Source organism: Salvelinus alpinus, chromosome 30, assembly GCF_045679555.1.
Source record: "Salvelinus alpinus chromosome 30, SLU_Salpinus.1, whole genome shotgun sequence".
Taxonomy (NCBI): Eukaryota; Metazoa; Chordata; class Actinopteri; order Salmoniformes; family Salmonidae; genus Salvelinus; species Salvelinus alpinus.
In genome coordinates, this window is record NC_092115.1 from 29,712,809 (window position 1) to 29,732,095 (window position 19,287).

At 44.2% G+C, this 19,287-nt stretch overlaps 1 protein-coding gene across 6 annotated transcripts in view; it reads right to left on the reverse strand.

Moving 5' to 3' along the window:
- The window catches only part of LOC139560406 (zinc finger protein 521-like), a 159,659-nt gene that overhangs the window by 16,596 nt on the left and 123,776 nt on the right, over positions 1 to 19,287 (reverse strand). For all 6 annotated transcript variants that reach the window (XM_071377143.1, XM_071377142.1, XM_071377139.1 and 3 more), the window contains exon 7: positions 8,952 to 9,067. In XM_071377143.1, coding sequence (XP_071233244.1) covers positions 8,952 to 9,067 — 116 coding nt within the window. The remainder of the gene's footprint in view (positions 1 to 8,951; positions 9,068 to 19,287) is intronic.

Here is a 19,287-nt window from a genome sequence, read left to right on the forward strand (position 1 = left end):
ATAAGGAGAAAAATCTGTGTCTTGTGTTTGTCCTCAGTGGGTGTGGGGGGGTTGTCAGGAGGGCTATCAGGGTGGCTGACAGGGGGGGTGCTCAGGGGGGGTGAGAGCTGCTGGGCTTGGGGTTTTTCTTTTGTCTGTTCTGCTGTGATGTTGACTCTATGGTCAGGGTCTGGTGTGGACTGTTCTGCTGTGGTGTCGAGACTTTTGTCGGGTGATGAGGTGGGCTGTTCTGCTGGCTTCTCTGTGGGGATGGCCACCTCCCTAGTGGGTTGTTCTCTGTCACATGCCATCCCCCTCAACCTCTCCTCCAGCAGTCTGATCCTCTCCTCCATCCCCCTCTCCCTCTCCTCCAGCAGTCTGATCCTCTCCTCTAGTGCTCTGTTCTGCTCCTGCTCCTGCTTCTGCTCTTTCTCCAGTTGAAGTTGTCTCTTAACTGTCCAGAGTCCAGATGTGTCTCTCTCCACCTCCAGCTCTCCTGGTCTGGTTAAGGGGGTGTTGTTGTGCTGGACTGTTGTCTGGGTCTGTGCTGACTGGAGTGTAATCACCTGCTGTTCCAGCTCCACCTGCCTTACCTCCAGCTGGGTGAATTTATCCTTCATTTCAATGAGGGAGAAGTGCTCTGTACTGGGAGGTTGACTGTCTGCTGAGGGTTGCTCGTCTGTGGGGTTATATGATGAGGAGGTCTGGTCTGACCCACTTGGGGTGGGGGTATCTTTATCAAGGGAGAGCTTCTCCTGCTGGGCTAATTCTTTGATTAGGTGAAAGTCCAGCTGAAACTGTTTGGGGTTGCCCTGTACCAATACTGTTCCAGACTTATATAGATTTATGTTAGCTGACTCAGAGTCCTCGTTGTCAAGTATCCTGAGTTTCCACCCCTCGTTAACCCCCCCTCTCTTAACAGAGGGGTAGTGTGCTAATATAGCACTGTGCCATGCCAGGGGATGGTTTGTGTGGAAGATAAGGTTGCTGATGTTCCCATTTTTGTAATAGTCAGCAAAAAGTGTCTCTTGATTTTCCATAAGGAGCTTCATTTTGTGCTCTTTTCTTGCCTTGTCATTCTTTACACTCCCAGGGTACTGTATTTTAATTACCTCTGAACAGCAGGAGGGAGCTTCTAAGGCCTCTCCATTTGGTTGGGGTAGACTATTCGACTCTCCTGCCATTGTTGGGCTAATGGTCTTTGACACCTCTCACTTGACACGTCAGTGCTAGTTGAAGCTGTATCAAGCTTGGCAATTATGTTTCATTCAATGCTTATAAAGTAATGTCATGTATTTTTCTTCTTGGCTTTTGGCAATAGAATATAGTTTCAGACTAAACATTACTCACTCAGTTCCAGGTTGGGTGGTGTTTTCAGGTTACTGTTGTTTTCCAGAGAATTTGCTGTGTAATAATCCTTGGTAGTTGTGAATCTTTCAGGTGATTCCGTAATTCCGTCCAAAATCAGGTTGTAGGTTTTGAGTTTTGATTTGAATTTAGGGTTATGTTGTAGAGGGTAGCATCCTGTATGTGTTCCTGACAAAAAATCCAAGTTTAACTAACTCTAAATCTATATTTTTTAAAGAAAATGCTGAAAAATGCAGGAGCTCATCTGATCATGACCTCTCTCCTGTCTCTCTCTGTCTCTGTCAGAATATTCGCTTTTAACAGCCACACAATTGGTGTCATGTAACATGTATTTACGAAACGGAAGTGTCTAATAATACTTCAGTGACAGAGTGAATTCTGGGAGCGAATTTGAGGCTACTGTTAGATTGAGCACTTCACGAGGTGAGAGTTGAAACTGTGATGCCAACAAGGAACAAATGCAGTCTCACGTTTAGCCACTTGTCAGAATATTCGCTTTTAACAGCCACACAATTGGTGTCATGTAACATGTATTTACGAAACGGAAGTGTCTAATAATTACTGTACATACAGTGTTTGAAAATAAATCCATGAGGAGATGTGTGATCGGATTCTGTGAGGACCAGCTATTCTCAACAGCAATTTGTAGAAACACGTTCAGAATCAGACACTTGCAAAGTGAATCTCCTTGACCAGGTAAATTAAACTTGTAATGTATTTCTCATCCAGTGTTAATGACATGCTTTATCAAAGTTGCAGAAAGTCAAATAAAAAGTATAACAGAAGCGGTTAGGGAACAGATCAACTCTGGGTGATGGATTTCAACACAGAGCATCCTTCCCTCTCTTTGTTTGGATTTAACTTCTCCCAGTAGTACAGCAAGCGGAGGAGGAAGAAGAAGAGAAAAGAATGCCTCAAAGGCTTCTGGGAGTTTTTGTCATGTCTCCCTCCAGACACTGTGTTTGCATGCACACATCAGACCCACCATGGGAGAGGAAGAAACAAAGACACATACTGTACACTCACACTCACACACACACGCATGCGCACACACACACTCACACACACACACACACACACACACACACACACACACACACACACACACACACACACACACACACACACACACACACACACACACACACACACACACACACACACACACACACACACACACACACACACACACACACTGCAGAGAGAAAATCCTCTTAGGATCATTAGGTTTGTCATGCTGTCTAATTCTGATCCACCTACAGTAGGAAAGTAGAACGCCACGACTGTGTTACGTCGGCGCCATTCATCTCACAATGTTTACGTCCCCTTTTACAGCGCTGATGACTGTTTGTACAGCATGTTTGTACATCATTATAAATAAGCTTAAATATTAATGATGGCGCTTCACAAACACACAGTTGTGCCCTTTTATTTATTTCAACCTTTTTGAAATGGTGACAGCACTGTGAGCACATGGGCGGATGAAGAGAAGAACGGCATGTCATTTAAAAAGATACAAAGAAAAGTTCAAACGCATGTGAAGCTGTCACACTTGGCAGATGAAGATAGTGTATTCTCAGAAAGCTAGGTGTTGGTAAGCCACTGAGGGCTAAACAAATGTAGATCAGCCTCAGAGTGGCGCGTGTTAGGGATATGGTGCACTAAAGGTGGGGACATATTCCAAATTCTAAATTCTAAAATCAATCTTCATGGGAATTGTAGTCCCAATTCGCAATGTCTGAATGATGCTTTGCCTCGTTTCGGTTTCTCAAAGTCTGCGAGAACCCACCAAAAAACATTGACAAACTTAAATAAATAATAATAAATATTAAATAATATTTAGTGTGATGACCGTCAGTTTTTTTGCTCTCGCAGACGTTGAGAAATCACTCTAATATTGTTAACAGAGTGGGCTACGCTTTACACATGCTATGCTATTATACATGCTAATGCAATACTATCATTAGCAATACAGTGAACCCATGGTGATTATTCTGCTTTATTTTCAAGATATCATATTTTTTCATTTTTTAATAGTATTTTCCCAAAAATTATGAATTTCCTTAATTAAAACACAAAAATCGGTCACTATTTGGCAATAACGGCCGTCACACACAGAGAAATAAGGAGAATCTCACTTGTGAGGAGAGGAAGTACAACATGATACAGACATGCTCTTGTCACTTCTAGCACTCATTAAAGAGCTGGAGCTTTGGACCGAGCGGAGTCGTCTTTGAAGGAATCTTTTAAAAGACCCTCCAATTAAGGTGCGTGTCCTGCGGGTATCTAAGGAAAGGGAGAGAAGTCCTAGTATACCCACTCACTGTCCTCCTCTATCAATTGGAGCAGGACTTACAATCTCACGCCGCTCACTTCCAAGGAATGATAATGAAAGCGAAGGATAAAAAAGAGCCCCGGCTAAGTGGAACGGGAGGGAAATCTCATCCCAGAAAGAAATGCAATCTTCACTGTTGTGTAACTTGAATATCATTGTCTTGTCTTTGGAGGCTTAGGAGCACTAGGGTTCATCACCATAGAGAGGGAGGATATATCCCACGCATGTGCACTTGCGGTGGTATCGCAACACAAGCAGGCCAATGATGAGCTGCTGGACTTATGTGCTTCTTCAACAAATGAACTTCCAGTCATAGAAATGTCCAATTTAAGCTGTGGCTAATTCACTGCTGCCACCATCAGTTAATAGATCTGCCTCATTAATCCAGTACAGTAGCAAGCAGAGCATTGTCCATGGCTCAGTTCCTTATGTAACAAGGCAGAGAGAGACACATCCACTGAAGCTAATGCCAAGGGAGGAAAAAGTGTATTTTTAAGTTCGCCGTTGTATTTCAGCATGGCCACTCCTAAGTACCCACAAACCCCTGGCTTGTCCAAACCAGGGTAAGGGGTAGAGACAACCTGAGCATGGGAGGGTGTTAGAGTACAGTAGATTGGAGGAGAGGAGAGGCTAGAAGAGGATGTGTTTCCTACTCTTATAACTGTGTGGGGGGGTGTGCCGTAGGGGTGGTCAGTAGGGGGTAGTGGGAGGTTGAGTGGTCAGAGAGAGAGAGAGAAAAAGAGAGAGAGCGAGAGTAAGAAAGCGGATAAACCACACCACAGCTAGCCCTGTTAGCACCAACACTGAACCATTGGCCCTCCCCATCAGCACCTCATGAAATATCTCAAAGGGGTGGTCTATGTGTCTCAATGCTTGGCTAGAGAAAGAGAGAGAGAGAAAGAGAGAGAGAGAAAGAGGGAAAGAGAGAGTGAGAGAGAAAGACAGCGAGAAAGGGAGAGAGAGCAGGGTTTCTTCTGGACTGTGGTTTCTGGGGCACCGAGGCCCAGGAGTCAGTCAATCTGTCCGGTCCGAGGGAGGCAGCCAGGCGGGGGTTCCTGGGAGGGCTGATTAGACGGATGCTCTCCCATCATCCATCTCGACAGGCCGGCAAAAATTGGCTCGCCCCTCGCAGGGTAGAGTTCACAGGGGGAGGCGATGGGGGAGGATGGGTGGATGGCGGGGGAGAGGGGGGAGGCGGTGCAGGAGAGGGGGGTAGCGCTGAATACCTGTCACAGCCTTTGGTCTGTTTCAGGGAATCTCAGCGGCAAATTAATAAAATATCATTGCTGCTTCCCTGTACTTGCCTACCGTGGCAGGCAGCTCTCCCTCTCCTCTCTCTCCCTGCCTGCACTAACCCCCTGACCTCTTCAGACTACTGTGAGAGATGAGGAGCCGAGGTAGCCAGAGAGTGGGCCAGAGTGTCAGGGTGGAGGAGGAGAGAGTAACTCAAAACTCCAGGCAGACCAGGCAGAGAGAGAAGCAGCATCTATCTCCTCACCGCTGGATGATAGCTCCACTAGAGAGAGATTGACAAATTACTTCACCATGTCAGGGAGACATTTTTGAGTAGTGATATAGTCGGCAAAAACAACAACCCGCAACAAAGAACAACTCGTACACAGTACATAAACCTTGACTATATCTCGTATGTTGCAGTATGGATGCAGTAGAAAAGAGACATCTATATTTTAGAACACTCAGAAGATGTACAGTGGGGAGAACAAGTATTTGATACACTGCCGATTTTGCAGGTTTTCCTACTTACAAAGCATGTAGAGGTCTGTAATTTTTATCATAGGTACACTTCAACTGTGAGAGACGGAATCTAAAACAAAAATCCAGAAAATCACATTGTATGATTTTTAAGTAATTCATTTGCATTTTATTGCATGACATAAGTATTTGATCACCTACCAACCAGTAAGAATTCCGGCTCTCACAGACCTGTTAGTTTTTCTTTAAGAAGCCCTCCTGTTCTCCACTCATTACCTGTATTAACTGCACCTGTTTGAACTCGTTACCTGTATAAAAGACACCTGTCCACACACTCAATCAAACAGACTCCAACCTCTCCACAATGGCCAAGACCAGAGAGCTGTGTAAGGACATCAGGGATAAAATTGTAGACCTGCACAAGGCTGGGATGGGCTACAGGACAATAGGCAAGCAGCTTGGTGAGAAGGCAACAACTGTTGGCGCAATTATTAGAAAATAGAAGAAAATAGAAGAAGTTCAAGATGATGGTCAATCACCCTCGGTCTGGGGCTCCATGCAAGATCTCACCTCGTGGGGCATCAATGATCATGAGGAAGGTGAGGGATCAGCCCAGAACTACACGGCAGGACCTGGTCAATGACCTGAAGAGAGCTGGGACCACAGTCTCAAAGAAAACCATTAGTAACACACTACGCCGTCATGGATTAAAATCCTGCAGCGCACACAAGGTCCCCCTGCTCAAGCAGGCGCATGTCCAGGCCCGTCTGAAGTTTGCCAATGACCATCTGGATGATCCAGAGGAGGAATGGGAGAAGGTCATGTGGTCTGATGATTCAAAAATAGAGCTTTTTGGTCTAAACTCCACTCGCCGTGTTTGGAGGAAGAAGAAGGATGAGTACAACCCCAAGAACACCATCCCAACCGTGAAGCATGGAGGTGGAAACATCATTCTTTGGGGATGCTTTTCTGCAAAGGGGACAGGACGACTGCACCGTATTGAGGGGAGGATGGATGGGGCCATGTATTGCGAGATTTTAGCCAACAACCTCCTTCCCTCAGTAAGAGCATTGATGATGGGTTGTGGCTGGGTCTTCCAGTATGACAACGACCCGAAACACACAGCCAGGGCAACTAAGGAGTGGCTCCGTAAGAAGTATCTCAAGGTCCTGGAGTGGCCTAGCCAGTCTCCAGACCTGAACCCAATAGAAAATCTTTGGAGGGAGCTGAAAGTCTGTATTGCCCAGCGACAGCCCCGAAACCTGAAGGATCTGGAGAAGGTCTGTATGGAGGAGTGGGCCAAAATCCCTGCTGCAGTGTGTGCAAACCTGGTCAAGAACTACAGGAAACGTATGATCTCTGTAATTGCAAACAAACGATTCTGTACCAAATATTAAGTTCTGCTTTTCTGATGTATCAAATACTTATGTCATGCAATAAAATGCTAATTAATTACTTAAAAATCATACAATGTGATTTTCGGGATTTTTGTTTTAGATTCCGTCTCTCACAGTTGAAGTGTACCTATGATAAAAATTACAGACCTCTACATGCTTTTTAAGTAGGAAAATCTGCAAAATCGGCAGTGTATCAAATACTTGTTCTCCCCACTGTATCTTAATGGGAAATATTGTCCACGTTGTACAACACAAATTCTAGGTCTACAAAGAAAAATGTCCTTCCTTTGAAAACACATTTCTTAATTTCTTCTTGTAAACAAAGGAACCCCAGGGGGAGTTAGAGGTTTTGGTGTTTATCAACTTCTTGTGTGTCTGTAATGATGTGGATTTATGTAAATGTCGTAATGAATGCGTGTTTAAGTGGGAAAAGCCTTTGCGTGTAGGTGTAGGTGTGTGTGTGTGTGTGTGTGTGCGTCTTTGTGTGTAGGTGTGTGTGTGTGCGTCTTTGCGTGTAGGTGTAGGTGTGTGTGTGTGCGTCTTTATGTGTAGGTGTAGGTGTGTGTGTGCGTCTCTGTTTTGTGTGTGTATGTGTGCACATGTGTCTTTCGGTGTGTGTGTATGCACCCATTGGGGGTTGCTTCTAGAGCATGCCACGGTACAGGTTGAATATGATGATCGTCTTATCCCTAAGCACAATCCATGCTCTCCTTTTCACAATCCACTGCTCCACAACAAAGTGCCATATGTCTTTCATGTTCGCTCTCCGTCTCTTCACAAAGGGTGTTAAACAATATAAGCACGAAACAACACCTCCGGGAGCTGGAGGATCACTTCATGCCCAAAAAATGTCAGAGTAAAAAGTTGGAAAAACATCCCCAGGTTATTTGAGATTGTTTACAGGTACTTGTAACAACCCTGGCTATAGCGAAAACACTCAAAACATTAGTTCCAATGACAGATGAAATTGGATAAATAAGATGCTGTGTTTGCCATGTTGTGTTAAGAGAGAGGACTCAATGCTAGCTAGGAGTTTGTTAGAAAACACAAGACTTGTTAGTTACTAATAATCCTTGTCTTCCATGACGAACCTGTATGTTGGAAGGTGATGCCTCAATACTTGTTTATTCATGGCTGTCTGTTCTGTAGACTCAACTGTCTGGTAGATAATGATCACATTCACCTTCCTCCTGGCACACCATGGCTCTGTGTTTACTGGCTGAATCTCAATATTAACATCTCCTGTCTGGTCAATGCTAAGCAAAAGCCCAGGATGCACCCTTACATCAGCTGGCTAGATGCTAATACTTAGCTAGCACCACTAATCCGACCGTGTCTGTGGTGGTTGGTGCTCGTGGTCAGTAGACTGGTGTTCGGTACTAGTGGGTTTCACAAGGTGCTTTTTTTAATGAGTGTTGACAATTAATTTGCTCTACTCAGATGGCTATATTTGTATATTTTAGGGTACTCAGTGCTCAACTACGAGGCGCCAACACACAATATTTCAGATACAAGGGATTTGTACCAGAAACGAGGAAAGACATGGCATGTCCTGCCAGGGCACAATTCCCCAAAAGACGATTGAGCTGGTTGAAAACAACAGATGAAGACTGAAATAAAATAAGGCCTTTTAGTTTTGTTCAAGTACTCTGAGGACAGTGGGAAGAGATTGCTCGAAAACTGATTATCTCTACAACGTTGAGAGTTCATAAGAGTCCAAATTCTAACTTTGTTGAAGGGCAGATATGGTATCCCTACGGAAACAGATCATATTTAGCCACGAGTGTCTCCTCTGTGATTACGAGGCTGGGAAATGGAGGCATATTATTGACTCAACTGTGTTTCGGCCTCTATACAGTATAGTAATTACTCCCCAAAAAGCACATTCCCCTAATCCTTCTAATTCCAGATATTTTAGGTCTAATAAGCAAATCAAATCATTGTGTATCGGTTGATCACAAATTAGTTTGGAAACCAACTGGAGTAATTCCGTCGGAGTCTCCCATCCCAACCGGGACAGACAGTAGGCGAAATGAAATGTGTGTGTGCCTGCGTGGGCATTTGCGTGCTCATGTGTACACGCACACGAGTGTGTGTATAGGTTTATGTGTGTGCTTGATGGTGGTGGTGACCGCTACGTGGCCTGTGTTTGGGCTCACCTGTAGCTCTGTCTGGAAGAAGAACTTCTGTGGACACTGGGAGCAGTCGTATATCTTATCCTCCTGGCCATGGGCTGAGAAGATGTGCTGCTGGAGCTTACTGGCCTGGACAAATACTACAGAGAGAGAGAAGAGAGGAGAGAGGAGAGAGGGGAGAGAGAGAGAAAGGGGAGAAAGGAAGTGAGTATCTTCTTTGAGTAAAATATCTGACATTTTGCTAATGGAATAAATGGAGCTATCAGAATATAAGGGTAAATGCAAAATAATCCACAATGATATAGGCTAAATAAGAAACATAGAAACAAAGAAGAGAAAGTCATTGCTATACAGCCGACATATATTGGTTAAGGGCAACGACAACAGATGCTAAATACGGGCAAATGAATGTGTTGTACTGACAATAAAAATACATGATTATGATGTCAGTAACTAAGACAAAAAAAAGGCAACTTTGATATCTGACACATAATTGGGGTTTGAACAGTGGTCATACCCGGCCGTCCTACTATGGTACAGTGAATGAGCGCATAATGTTATGAGAATAATGAGGATCTTTATTTAGAACTACTTGTTGGGACAACAAGCCAGAAAATAAACAACCACAGAAGAAATTGGCATGGCTTCAAGTGCAAAACATGGCCTCCATTACGCTACATCGCTAATGATATTGACAGTATAAATATTCATGCAGAGGCACTATTTATTTATGCAGACTCAGACTACAGTCCCTATGATATAAACACACACACGCACACACGCGCACTTACAAAATATAAATCTATACCATACATTTGTGCTTTAATTAAGCCATAGATAGTCCACGTTGGTACAGTATACTAGGGAGACGTGTGTGTGTGTGTGTGTACGTCTCTCTCTTGGTGTGCGAGCGGGTGTGTGTGTATGTCTCTCTATCTCTGTGTTCTCCCGAAGAGCACTTCAAACATGCCATTTGTTATCCCAGAAGTCTGTGCTATAAGGACGCATGTTACGGCTGTCTACTCTCTGAGGTCTGGACGCTCCCGAAATGTGACCATGTGGGGCTGGACTTCATTTTAATTTCTTAAAGGGGCTAAATAACTTTTGTATTAATGCATGCGCCGCCTGGGCTGAGGGCCGCAGGGAGGGGAGTGAAAAGCAGCCGCTAAAGGTGAGGTGTCTATCTGAGAGCACTTCGGGGTTTCTGCAGCTATATCGCCTCTGACGGGAACTCTACTGCAGCGCACGGGGCGCTCGGAAACATCAACATGTCCCAAAATCAGCTGGGAGAGCTGATATTAATTATTGAGCTGTATATGCCCGAGGTTCACTTAGCTACGGCAGACGGCCGCCCAGATGGCCGCCACGTACGCTCCTGACCTGAGAAATAAAAGTTTATATCTGCAGCTAGCGTTTCGCATCCAGAGTGACAGACACTCACAGACTACTAATATCGCAGTGACAGCTGTCCGTGGAACACGACTAAACTAAACACAGTCTTGAACACAGAAATGAACATACTCACACTAATGAACAAACAAACAACGCTATGGCTATGATTATGGGTTATAGCCCACTTCTGAAAAGAAATCAGAGTGTTCTAGCTGGATGTTCTATTCACAACAGCTTTGTTTCATCCCAAGGTTAAGTACAACACAAGGCCATCCAAAGCTGGAAATATATAACTGCTTCGTGCTTAGAGGCTACAATGATTGCGGCTTTGTTTGTGTTTTCACATATTTTAGGAAAAAGAAAGTAGGCAAGCAGACATACACTATGTGGACATCTGCTCGTCGAACAACTCATTCCCAAATCATGGGCATTCATATGGAGTTGGTCCCCCCTCTGCTGCTATAACATCCTCCACTCTTCTGCGAAGGCTTTCCACTAGATGTAGGAACATTGCTGTGGGGAATTGCTTCCATTCAGCCATAAGAGCATTAGTGAGGTCGGGCACTGATGTTGGGCGATTAGGCCTGGCTCGCAGTCGGCGTTCCAATTCATTGCAAAGGTGTTGGATGGAGTTGAGGTCAGGGCTCTGTGCATGCCAGTCAAGTTCTTCCACACCGATCTCGACAAACAATTTCTGCATGGACCTCACTTTGTGCACGGGGGCATTGCATGCTGAAACAGGAAAGGGCTTTCCCTAAATTGTTGCCACAAAGTTGGAAGCACAGAACCATCTAGAATGTCATTGTATGCTGTAGCGTTAAGATTTCCCTTCACTGGAACTAAGTACCATAAAAATCACCCCGAGACCATTATTCCTTCTCCAACAAACTTTACAGTTGGCACTATGCATTCGGGCAGGTAGCGTTCTCCTGGCATCCGCCAAACCCAGATTGGTCAATCGGACTGCCAGATGGTGAAGCGTGATTAATCACTCCAGAGAACGCATTTTCAGTGCTCCAGAGTCCAATGGCAGCGAGCTTTACACCACTCCAGTCGACGCTTGGCATTGCGCATGGTGATCTTAGCCTTGTGTGTGGCTGCTCGGCCATGGAAACCCATTTTATGAAGCTCCCGATGAAAAGTTATTGTGCTGACGTGCTTCCAGAGGCAGTTTGGAATGTTGCAACCGAGGACAGACATTTTTACACGCTACACGCTTCAGCACTCAGCGGTCTCATTCTGCGAGTTGTGTGGCCTACCACTTCGCGGCAGAGCCGCTGTTGTTCCTAGACGTTTCAACTTCACAATAACATCACTTACAGTTGACAGGGGCAGCTCTAGCAGGGCGAAATTTGACGAACTAACTTGTTGGAAAGGTGGCATCCTATGACGGTGTCATGTTGAAAGTCCCTGAGCTCTTCAGTAAGGCCATTCTACTGCCAATGTTGTCTATGGAGATTACATGGCTGTGTGCTCAATTTTATACACCTGACAGGTGTTACTGAAATAGCTGAATCCACTAATTTGAAGGGTTGTCAACATACTTTGGTATATATAGTGTTGTTTTGTCTGTTTGCTCTGCATAGAAACATGTCAAACCAACAACAGTGTGTTGTCATTTTGTCTTGGACTGGGAGGCAGAGAAATCACTACAGCAAAACAAGACGAGACAGCATGTTTTCTCTCGCCTGCAAAAGTTGTGCCCTGGACACGTTTTCATCTGGAGGATGGGTTGCAAATCCTACAGTACATCTACAGTCGTGGCCAAAAGTTTTGAGAATGACACAAATATAAATTTTCACAAAGTTTGCTGCTTCAGTGTCTTTAGATATTTTTGTCAGATGTTACTATGGAATAGTGAAGTATAATTACAAGCATTTCATAAGTGTCAAAGGCTTTTATTGACAATTACATGAAGTTGATGCAAAGAGTCAATATTTTTCAAGACCTCTGCAATCCGCCCTGGCATGCTGTCAATTAACTTCTGGGCCACATCCTGACTGATGGCAGCCCATTATTGCATAATCAATGCTTGGAGTTTGTCAGAATTTGTGGGTTTTTGTTTGTACACCCGCCTCTTGAGGATTGACCACAAGTTCTCAATGGGATTAAGGTCTGGGGAGTTTCCTGGCCATGGACCCAAAATATCGATGTTTTGATCCCCGAGCCACTTAGTTATCACTTTTGCCTTATGGCAAGGTGCTCCATCATGCTGGAAAAGGCATTGTTCATCACCAAACTGTTCCTGGATGGTTGGGAGAAGTTGCTCTCGGAGGATGTGTTGGTACCATTCTTTATTCATGGCTGTGTTCTTAGGCATAATTGTGAGTGAGCCCACTCCCTTGGCTGAGAAGCAACCTCACACATGAATGGTCTCAGGATGCTTTACTGTTGGCATGACACAGGACTGATGGTAGCGCTCACCTTGTCTTCTCCGGACAAGCTTTTTTCTGGATACCCCAAACAATCGGAAAGGGGATTCATCAGGGAAAATGACTTTACCCCTGTCCTCAGCAGTCCAATCCCTGTACCTTTTGCATAATATCAGTCTGTCCCTGATGTTTTTCCTGGAGAGAAGTGGCTTCTTTGCTGCCCTTCTTGACACAAGGCCATCCTCCAAAAGTCTTCGCCTCACTGTGCGTGCAGATGCACTCACACCTGCCTGCTGCCATTCCTGAGCAAGCTCTGTACTGGTGGTGCCCCGATCCCGCAGCTGAATGAACTTTAGGAGACGGTCCTGGCGATTGCTGGACTTTCTTGGGCACCCTGAAGCCTTCTTCACACCAATTGAACCGCTCTCCTTGAAGTTCTTGATGATCCAATAAATGGTTGATTTAGGTGCAATCTTACTGGCAGCAATATCCTTGCCTGTGAAGCCCTTTTTGTGCAAAGCAATGATGATGGCATGTGTTTCCTTGCCGGTAACCATGGTTGACAGAGGAAGAACAATGATTCCAAGCACCACCCTCCTTTTGAAGCTTCCAGTCTGTTATTCGAACTCAATCAGCATGACAGAGTGATCTCCAGCCTCGTCCTCGTCAACACTCACACCTGTGTTAAGGAGAAGTTTATCTAAAGTTCCATGCATAACACTTGTATCTTTTATCAATGTTTATTATGAGTATTTCTGTAAATTGATGTGGCTCTCTGCAAAATCACCGGATGTTTTGGAAGCAAAACATTACTGACCATAACGCGCCAATGTAAACTGAGATTTTTGGATTTAAATATGAACTTTATCGAACACAACATACATGTATTGTGTAACATGAAGTCCTATGAGTGTCATCTGATGAAAATCATCAAAGGTTAGTGATTCATTTTATCTCTATTTCTGCTTTTTGTGACTCTCTTTGGCTGGAAAAATGGCTGTGTTTTTCTGTGACTAGGTGCTGACCTAACATAATCGCATGGTATGCTTTCGTCGTAAAGCCTTTTTGAAATTGGACACTGTGGTGGGATTAACAACAAGTTTATCTTTAAAATGGTGTAAAATACTTGTATGTTTGAGGAATTTTAATTATGAGATTTCTGTTTGAATTTGGCGCCCTGCACTTTCACTGGCTGTTGTCATATCGATCCCGTTAACGGGATCTCAGCCGTAAGAAGTTAACGAGAGAATCACTGACATGATGTCAGCTGGTCCTTTTGTGGCAGGGCTGAAATGCAGTGGAATTTTTGGAGGGGATTCAGTTCATTTGCATGGCAAAGTGGGACTTTGCAATTAATTGCAATTCCTCTGATCACTCTTCATAACAATTTGGAGTATATGCAAATTGCCATCATACAAACTGAGGCAACAGACTTTGTGAAAATGAATATTTGTGTCATTCTCAAAACTTTTGGCCAGTGCCCTCAGAAAGTATTCACACCCCTTGACTTTTTCTACATTTTGTTGTGTTACAGCCTGAATTTAAAATGTATTAAATTTAAAAAAAATTGTCAATGGCCTACACACAATAGCCATAATGTCAAAGCGGAATAAAGTATTTCGAAACTTTTACAAATTAATACAAAATGGAAAGTTGAAATGTCTTGAGTCAATAAGTATTCAACCTCTTTGTTATGTCAAGCCTAAATAAGTTCAGGAGTAAAAATGTGCTTAAGAAGTCACATAATACGTTGCATGGACTCACTCTGTGTGCAATAATAGTGTTTAACATTATTTTTGAATAACTACCTAATCTCTATACCCCATACATACAATTATCTGTAAGGTCTCTCAGTCGAGCAGTGAATTTCAAACACAGATTCAACCACAAAAACCAGGGAGGTTTTCCAATGCCTCGCAAAGAAGGGCACCTATTGGTAGATGGGTAAAACACTTAATCACAGACATTGAATATCCCTTTGAGTATGGTGAAGTTATTAATTACACCTTGGATGGTGTATCAATACACCCAGTCACTACAAAGATACAGGTGTCCTTCGTAACTCAGTTACGAGAGGAAGGAAAACGCTCAGGGATTTCACTATGAGGCCAATTGTGACTGTAAAACAGTTACAGAGTTTAATGCTGTGATAGGAGAAAACTGAGGATGGATCACCAACATTGTGGTTACGCAACAATACAAACCTAATTGACAGAGTGAAAAGAAGGAAGCCTGTACAGAAAATAAATATTCTAAAACATGCATCCTGTCTGCAACAAGAAACTAAAGTAATACTGAAAAAAATAATTGCTAAGCAATGAACTTTTTGCCCTGAATAGAAAGTGTTATGTTTGTGGCAAATCCAGTACAACACATTACTGAGTACCACTCTCCATATTTTAAAGCATTGTGGTGTCTGCATCATGTTATGGGTATGCTGTAATCGTTGGAGGGACTGGATAAAAAGAAACGGAATGGAGCTAAGCACAGGCAAAATCCTAGAGGAAAACCTGGTTCAGTCTGCTTTCCACCAGACACTGGGAGATGAACTCACCTTTCAGCAGGACAATAACCTAAAACACAAAGCCAAATCTACACTGGGATGTTGTATGTAGATGGGTGAGGATAAAAATCTATTCAATCCGTTTTGAATTCAGGCTGTAACATAACAAAATGTGGAATAAGTCAAGGGGTATGAATACTTTCTGAAGGCAATGTACCTAGAGTACAGTACAGCACACCAAGGAGTTGTCAGGTGAGCTCCTACTCCTCATGTCACAATGGTTACATGTCTTTTAATTCCACTACAAAGAAGACCAGAGGTGGCACCACAGCTCCCAGAGTGGTGTGGCCAAACAAAACATGTCGGGGCCCGTAGTTTTTCCTGATCTAGTAACCTAACCAGGTAAAACCCCGGACCTTATACGGTATGACATAATTCATCTGTTGTAAAAAGATTGAATATGGGGTATGATGGGACCAGAGTTTTTCCAATCAGGTGACATGGTTTATAAAAAACTCCTGGAAAAACTCCTGGCCTTGGGAAGGATGAAAACCCTGTCGAGCTGCAGCAACCATGTACTTGTTAATATGAATTATATTTTTAAAGGAGGTCTAGGGAGGTTTCCTATACACAGACACGGAGAAAGCAACATGATTGGACAATAAAACTCACAGGGCTGAGTTAGCTTTTTGCAGGTTTGCACGGTGTACTCCTCCTGCCCTATGCAACTGTAGGCTTGATAAAACATGAACTCACAGTCTGTCAGCTATTGTGTTTATTGATTCATTTCCAGTTGGATAGAAAAAGCCAAGGTAGCCTAGTGAGCTAAAGTTTGTTTTGAGGTGTTTTTGATTTCATGTCAATGCTAATATGGCAAAAAAATTGAATTGCTAGTTAGCTAGCCAACAAGTGTAATTACGTATTCGCGAGACAACAAGTGCTCATTTTGCAAATGTATTTATGTTATCAATAAACATTGGAGAAAAATATAATTTACAGATAGCCAACCCTATCTGTTTTGCAGCATAATTGTGCACAACCAACCTGCCTATGCAGCTACTGTTGTTAGTATGCCCTCTTTCAACACTCAATATATTATATTCAACTAAATCAAAAGTGGTATGGCGCTGCCACACCTGATTGAAAAGTGATGTGGCAAATGCCGCCTCGCCACACGTTTTCCCGCGGCCCTGAACAAGACACAAGTTGCATCAGCTTGGCACAGCTAGGGCATCAATGCATAACTCAGCATTCATTCACCGGCATCATGCATAAGTGTACAATGAAAGCTGAAAGCATTGCAGGCAGAGTGTCTGTCGAGAGAGAGTGAGAGAGACGGAAAGAGCAAGAAAGAGAGAGTGAATGATAGAGACAGTGAAAGACAGGGAGAGCGAGTGAAAAAACAAGTGTGTGCGCGAGTGAGAGAAAGAGAGAGAGAGAGTGCGCGAATACGAGGAATCCAACTTTGTGGTCTTTTCTGGCTGTGTGAGTCTAGGCCGACTGAGTGAATGAGGCTGAGCAGGGCTGGGGCCAGTCTGGGCTGGGCGGCGGGGCGGAGGGGCCAAGGTCTCCTGGCTGTGGGGGATATTAAGCACTCTGATTAGATCTCAGGGGCCTCCGCCATGGCAGACGTCTGCTTTACTACAGGCCCCAGCACAGGCCCCAGCTCATCTTTATTTTGGCAGGGTGGATGATGCTCTCTGCAGGCTATCTCTCTCTCCCTCTCTACACATACAACACCAATGCTAAGCTGTTTGTAAAGGGGAAAAGTTGATCCTGTTTTTTTATTTTTATTTGATGTATTTATCTGTTCTATTTACTTCTCTTTTAATTTCACACCCAGGAGTTCATGATAATACACATTTAAATTTGCCGCAACAGAAGTGAGTGCTCTGAGACTGATGTTATTTTATTGTTGGTAATTAACTTGATTTTGTGATGCTTTTTAAATATTTGTATATGTATTAAAAAATATATAAAAAAATTATTCTAAAATCGTTACAGAAGAGACTGGCAGTTCATGGAGGACCAGCTAATTAATATACCTATTTGTCATAAACTTGCTATTGTCAGAAAAACACAAAGATCATCCTGGAGTTTTGTGACTTTCAGTTACCTGCTGTGACATAAGGGGGGAAACACATTCATCCTGAACACTTTCTTCTGTTTTCTTTGTCTTAACCCTCATAATATTCCCAATCACATTTTCCCTGGCAACCCCTCGCAGCCGCTCCTAAGGGTGCAGGCAGAGCAGACACTTCTAGCTGCAGGCTCCCCCACTTCTGAAACCTGTCAAAGCTTTCCTGGGAGAGTCAGCCTCACTCTCTCTCGCTGTCTCTCATCATCCAGGGGCTTATGGACCCCTCTCCTCTCCTCCCGTTCCCCAGCTCTCTTCTCCTTCTCTTCTCTCCCTTCATCCTTTCATCTTACATTCACAACTTGCAATTTGCAGAGCTGCACTGTAGCTTTCCCCAAAGTTTTCTTCTTCCTTTCTATCTATGTTTTTCTTCCAGCTCCTTTATGGCCTGTCCGTTCTGTCCGTTCTGTCCATTCTCTACCGCCACCAGACTACAGTGTAATTAACTCAGAGGAACAACTGACAGTCACCTGGACCCTCCCACATAGACATGGCTCACCGGGTAGACTGGAAATAGATCATTTAGATACAGACTTTTAAGTGGGATAAACGTTTTCAAGGACAGACTGGGTCTCACCGACAAACCGCCTCCAACTCATTGTGCTCCCTCCCTCCCTCCCTCCCTCCCTCCCTCCCTCCCTCCCTCCCTCCCTCCCTCCCTCAACAGAAGCAGGCCTTTCAGTCTCTCCCTCTATACTCCCCATGGTCCACCACTTCCCTCCTCCATCTATCCTCGTTCCCCACCTCTGTGTGTCTGCTCTACCACCACTGTCCTGAGGGTGCTCTCTCACTCTCTCTCTCTCTCTGCTTTCCTTCCTCTCCTGCACCCACCACCGGGATCGATATGGACGCAGAGGGAGAAGGGGCGACCTGTCTGTCAAAGCTACAGGTGAAGAAAGGCTCATATGATGAAAGCGTGCTCTGTATATTAAACGGAACGACCGTGGTGGGGGGAGGAAGGAGGAGGGGGGAGAGGGAAATATCAATAAGCTCCTGCTAAAAGAGAGATAAGGCCAAACAGCAATGAGAGAAGAGGGGGATGAGAGGAGGGGTGGAGAAGACTGAGGAAAAGAGAGAGAAAGAACCCTAAGTGAGGATCTGCTGGACAATAGGACAAGAGAAGAGCTGGAGACCGAATGAAGAAGAGAGGAGGAGGGAAAAGATGAAACCAGTAAAATGATGAGACTTCCAAAACATTACATGATGGAACAAGTCATGAAACAATTATGATAACACAAAGCTAAAAACGAGTGAAGTGAGTAAACAGCTGAGGAATGGAAAATAGTGAAAAGAAAGAGTACAGCTAAAGAGCTGAGAGAGGGGGGAGAAAGAGTACAGCTAAAGAGCTGAGAGAGGGGGGAGAAAGAGTACAGCTAAAGAGCTGAGAGAGGGGGGAGAAAGAGTACAGCTAAAGAGCTGAGAGAGGGGGGAGAAAGAGTACAGCTAAAGAGCTGAGAGAGGGGGAGAAAGAGTACAGCTAAAGAGCTGAGAGAGGGGGGAGAAAGAGTATAGCTAAAGAGCTGAGAGAGGGAGGAGAAAGAGTACAGCTAAAGAGCTGAGAGAGGGGGAGAAAGAGTACAGCTAAAGAGCTGAGAGAGGGGGAGAAAGAGTACAGCTAAAGAGCTGAGAGAGGGGGAGAAAGAGTACAGCTAAAGAGCTGAGAGAGGGGGAGAAAGAGTACAGCTAAAGAGCTGAGAGAGGGGGGAGAAAGAGTACAGCTAAAGAGCTGAGAGAGGGGGGAGAAAGAGTACAGCTAAAGAGCTGAGAGAGGGGGGAGAAAGGGTACAGCTAAAGAGCTGAGAGAGGGGGAGAAAGAGTACAACTAAAGAGCTGAGAGAGGGGGGAGAAAGAGTACAGCTAAAGAGCTGAGAGAGGGGTAGAAAGAGTACAGCTAAAGAGCTGAGAGAGGGGGAGAAAGAGTACAGCTAAAGAGCTGAGAAAGGGGGAGAAAGAGTA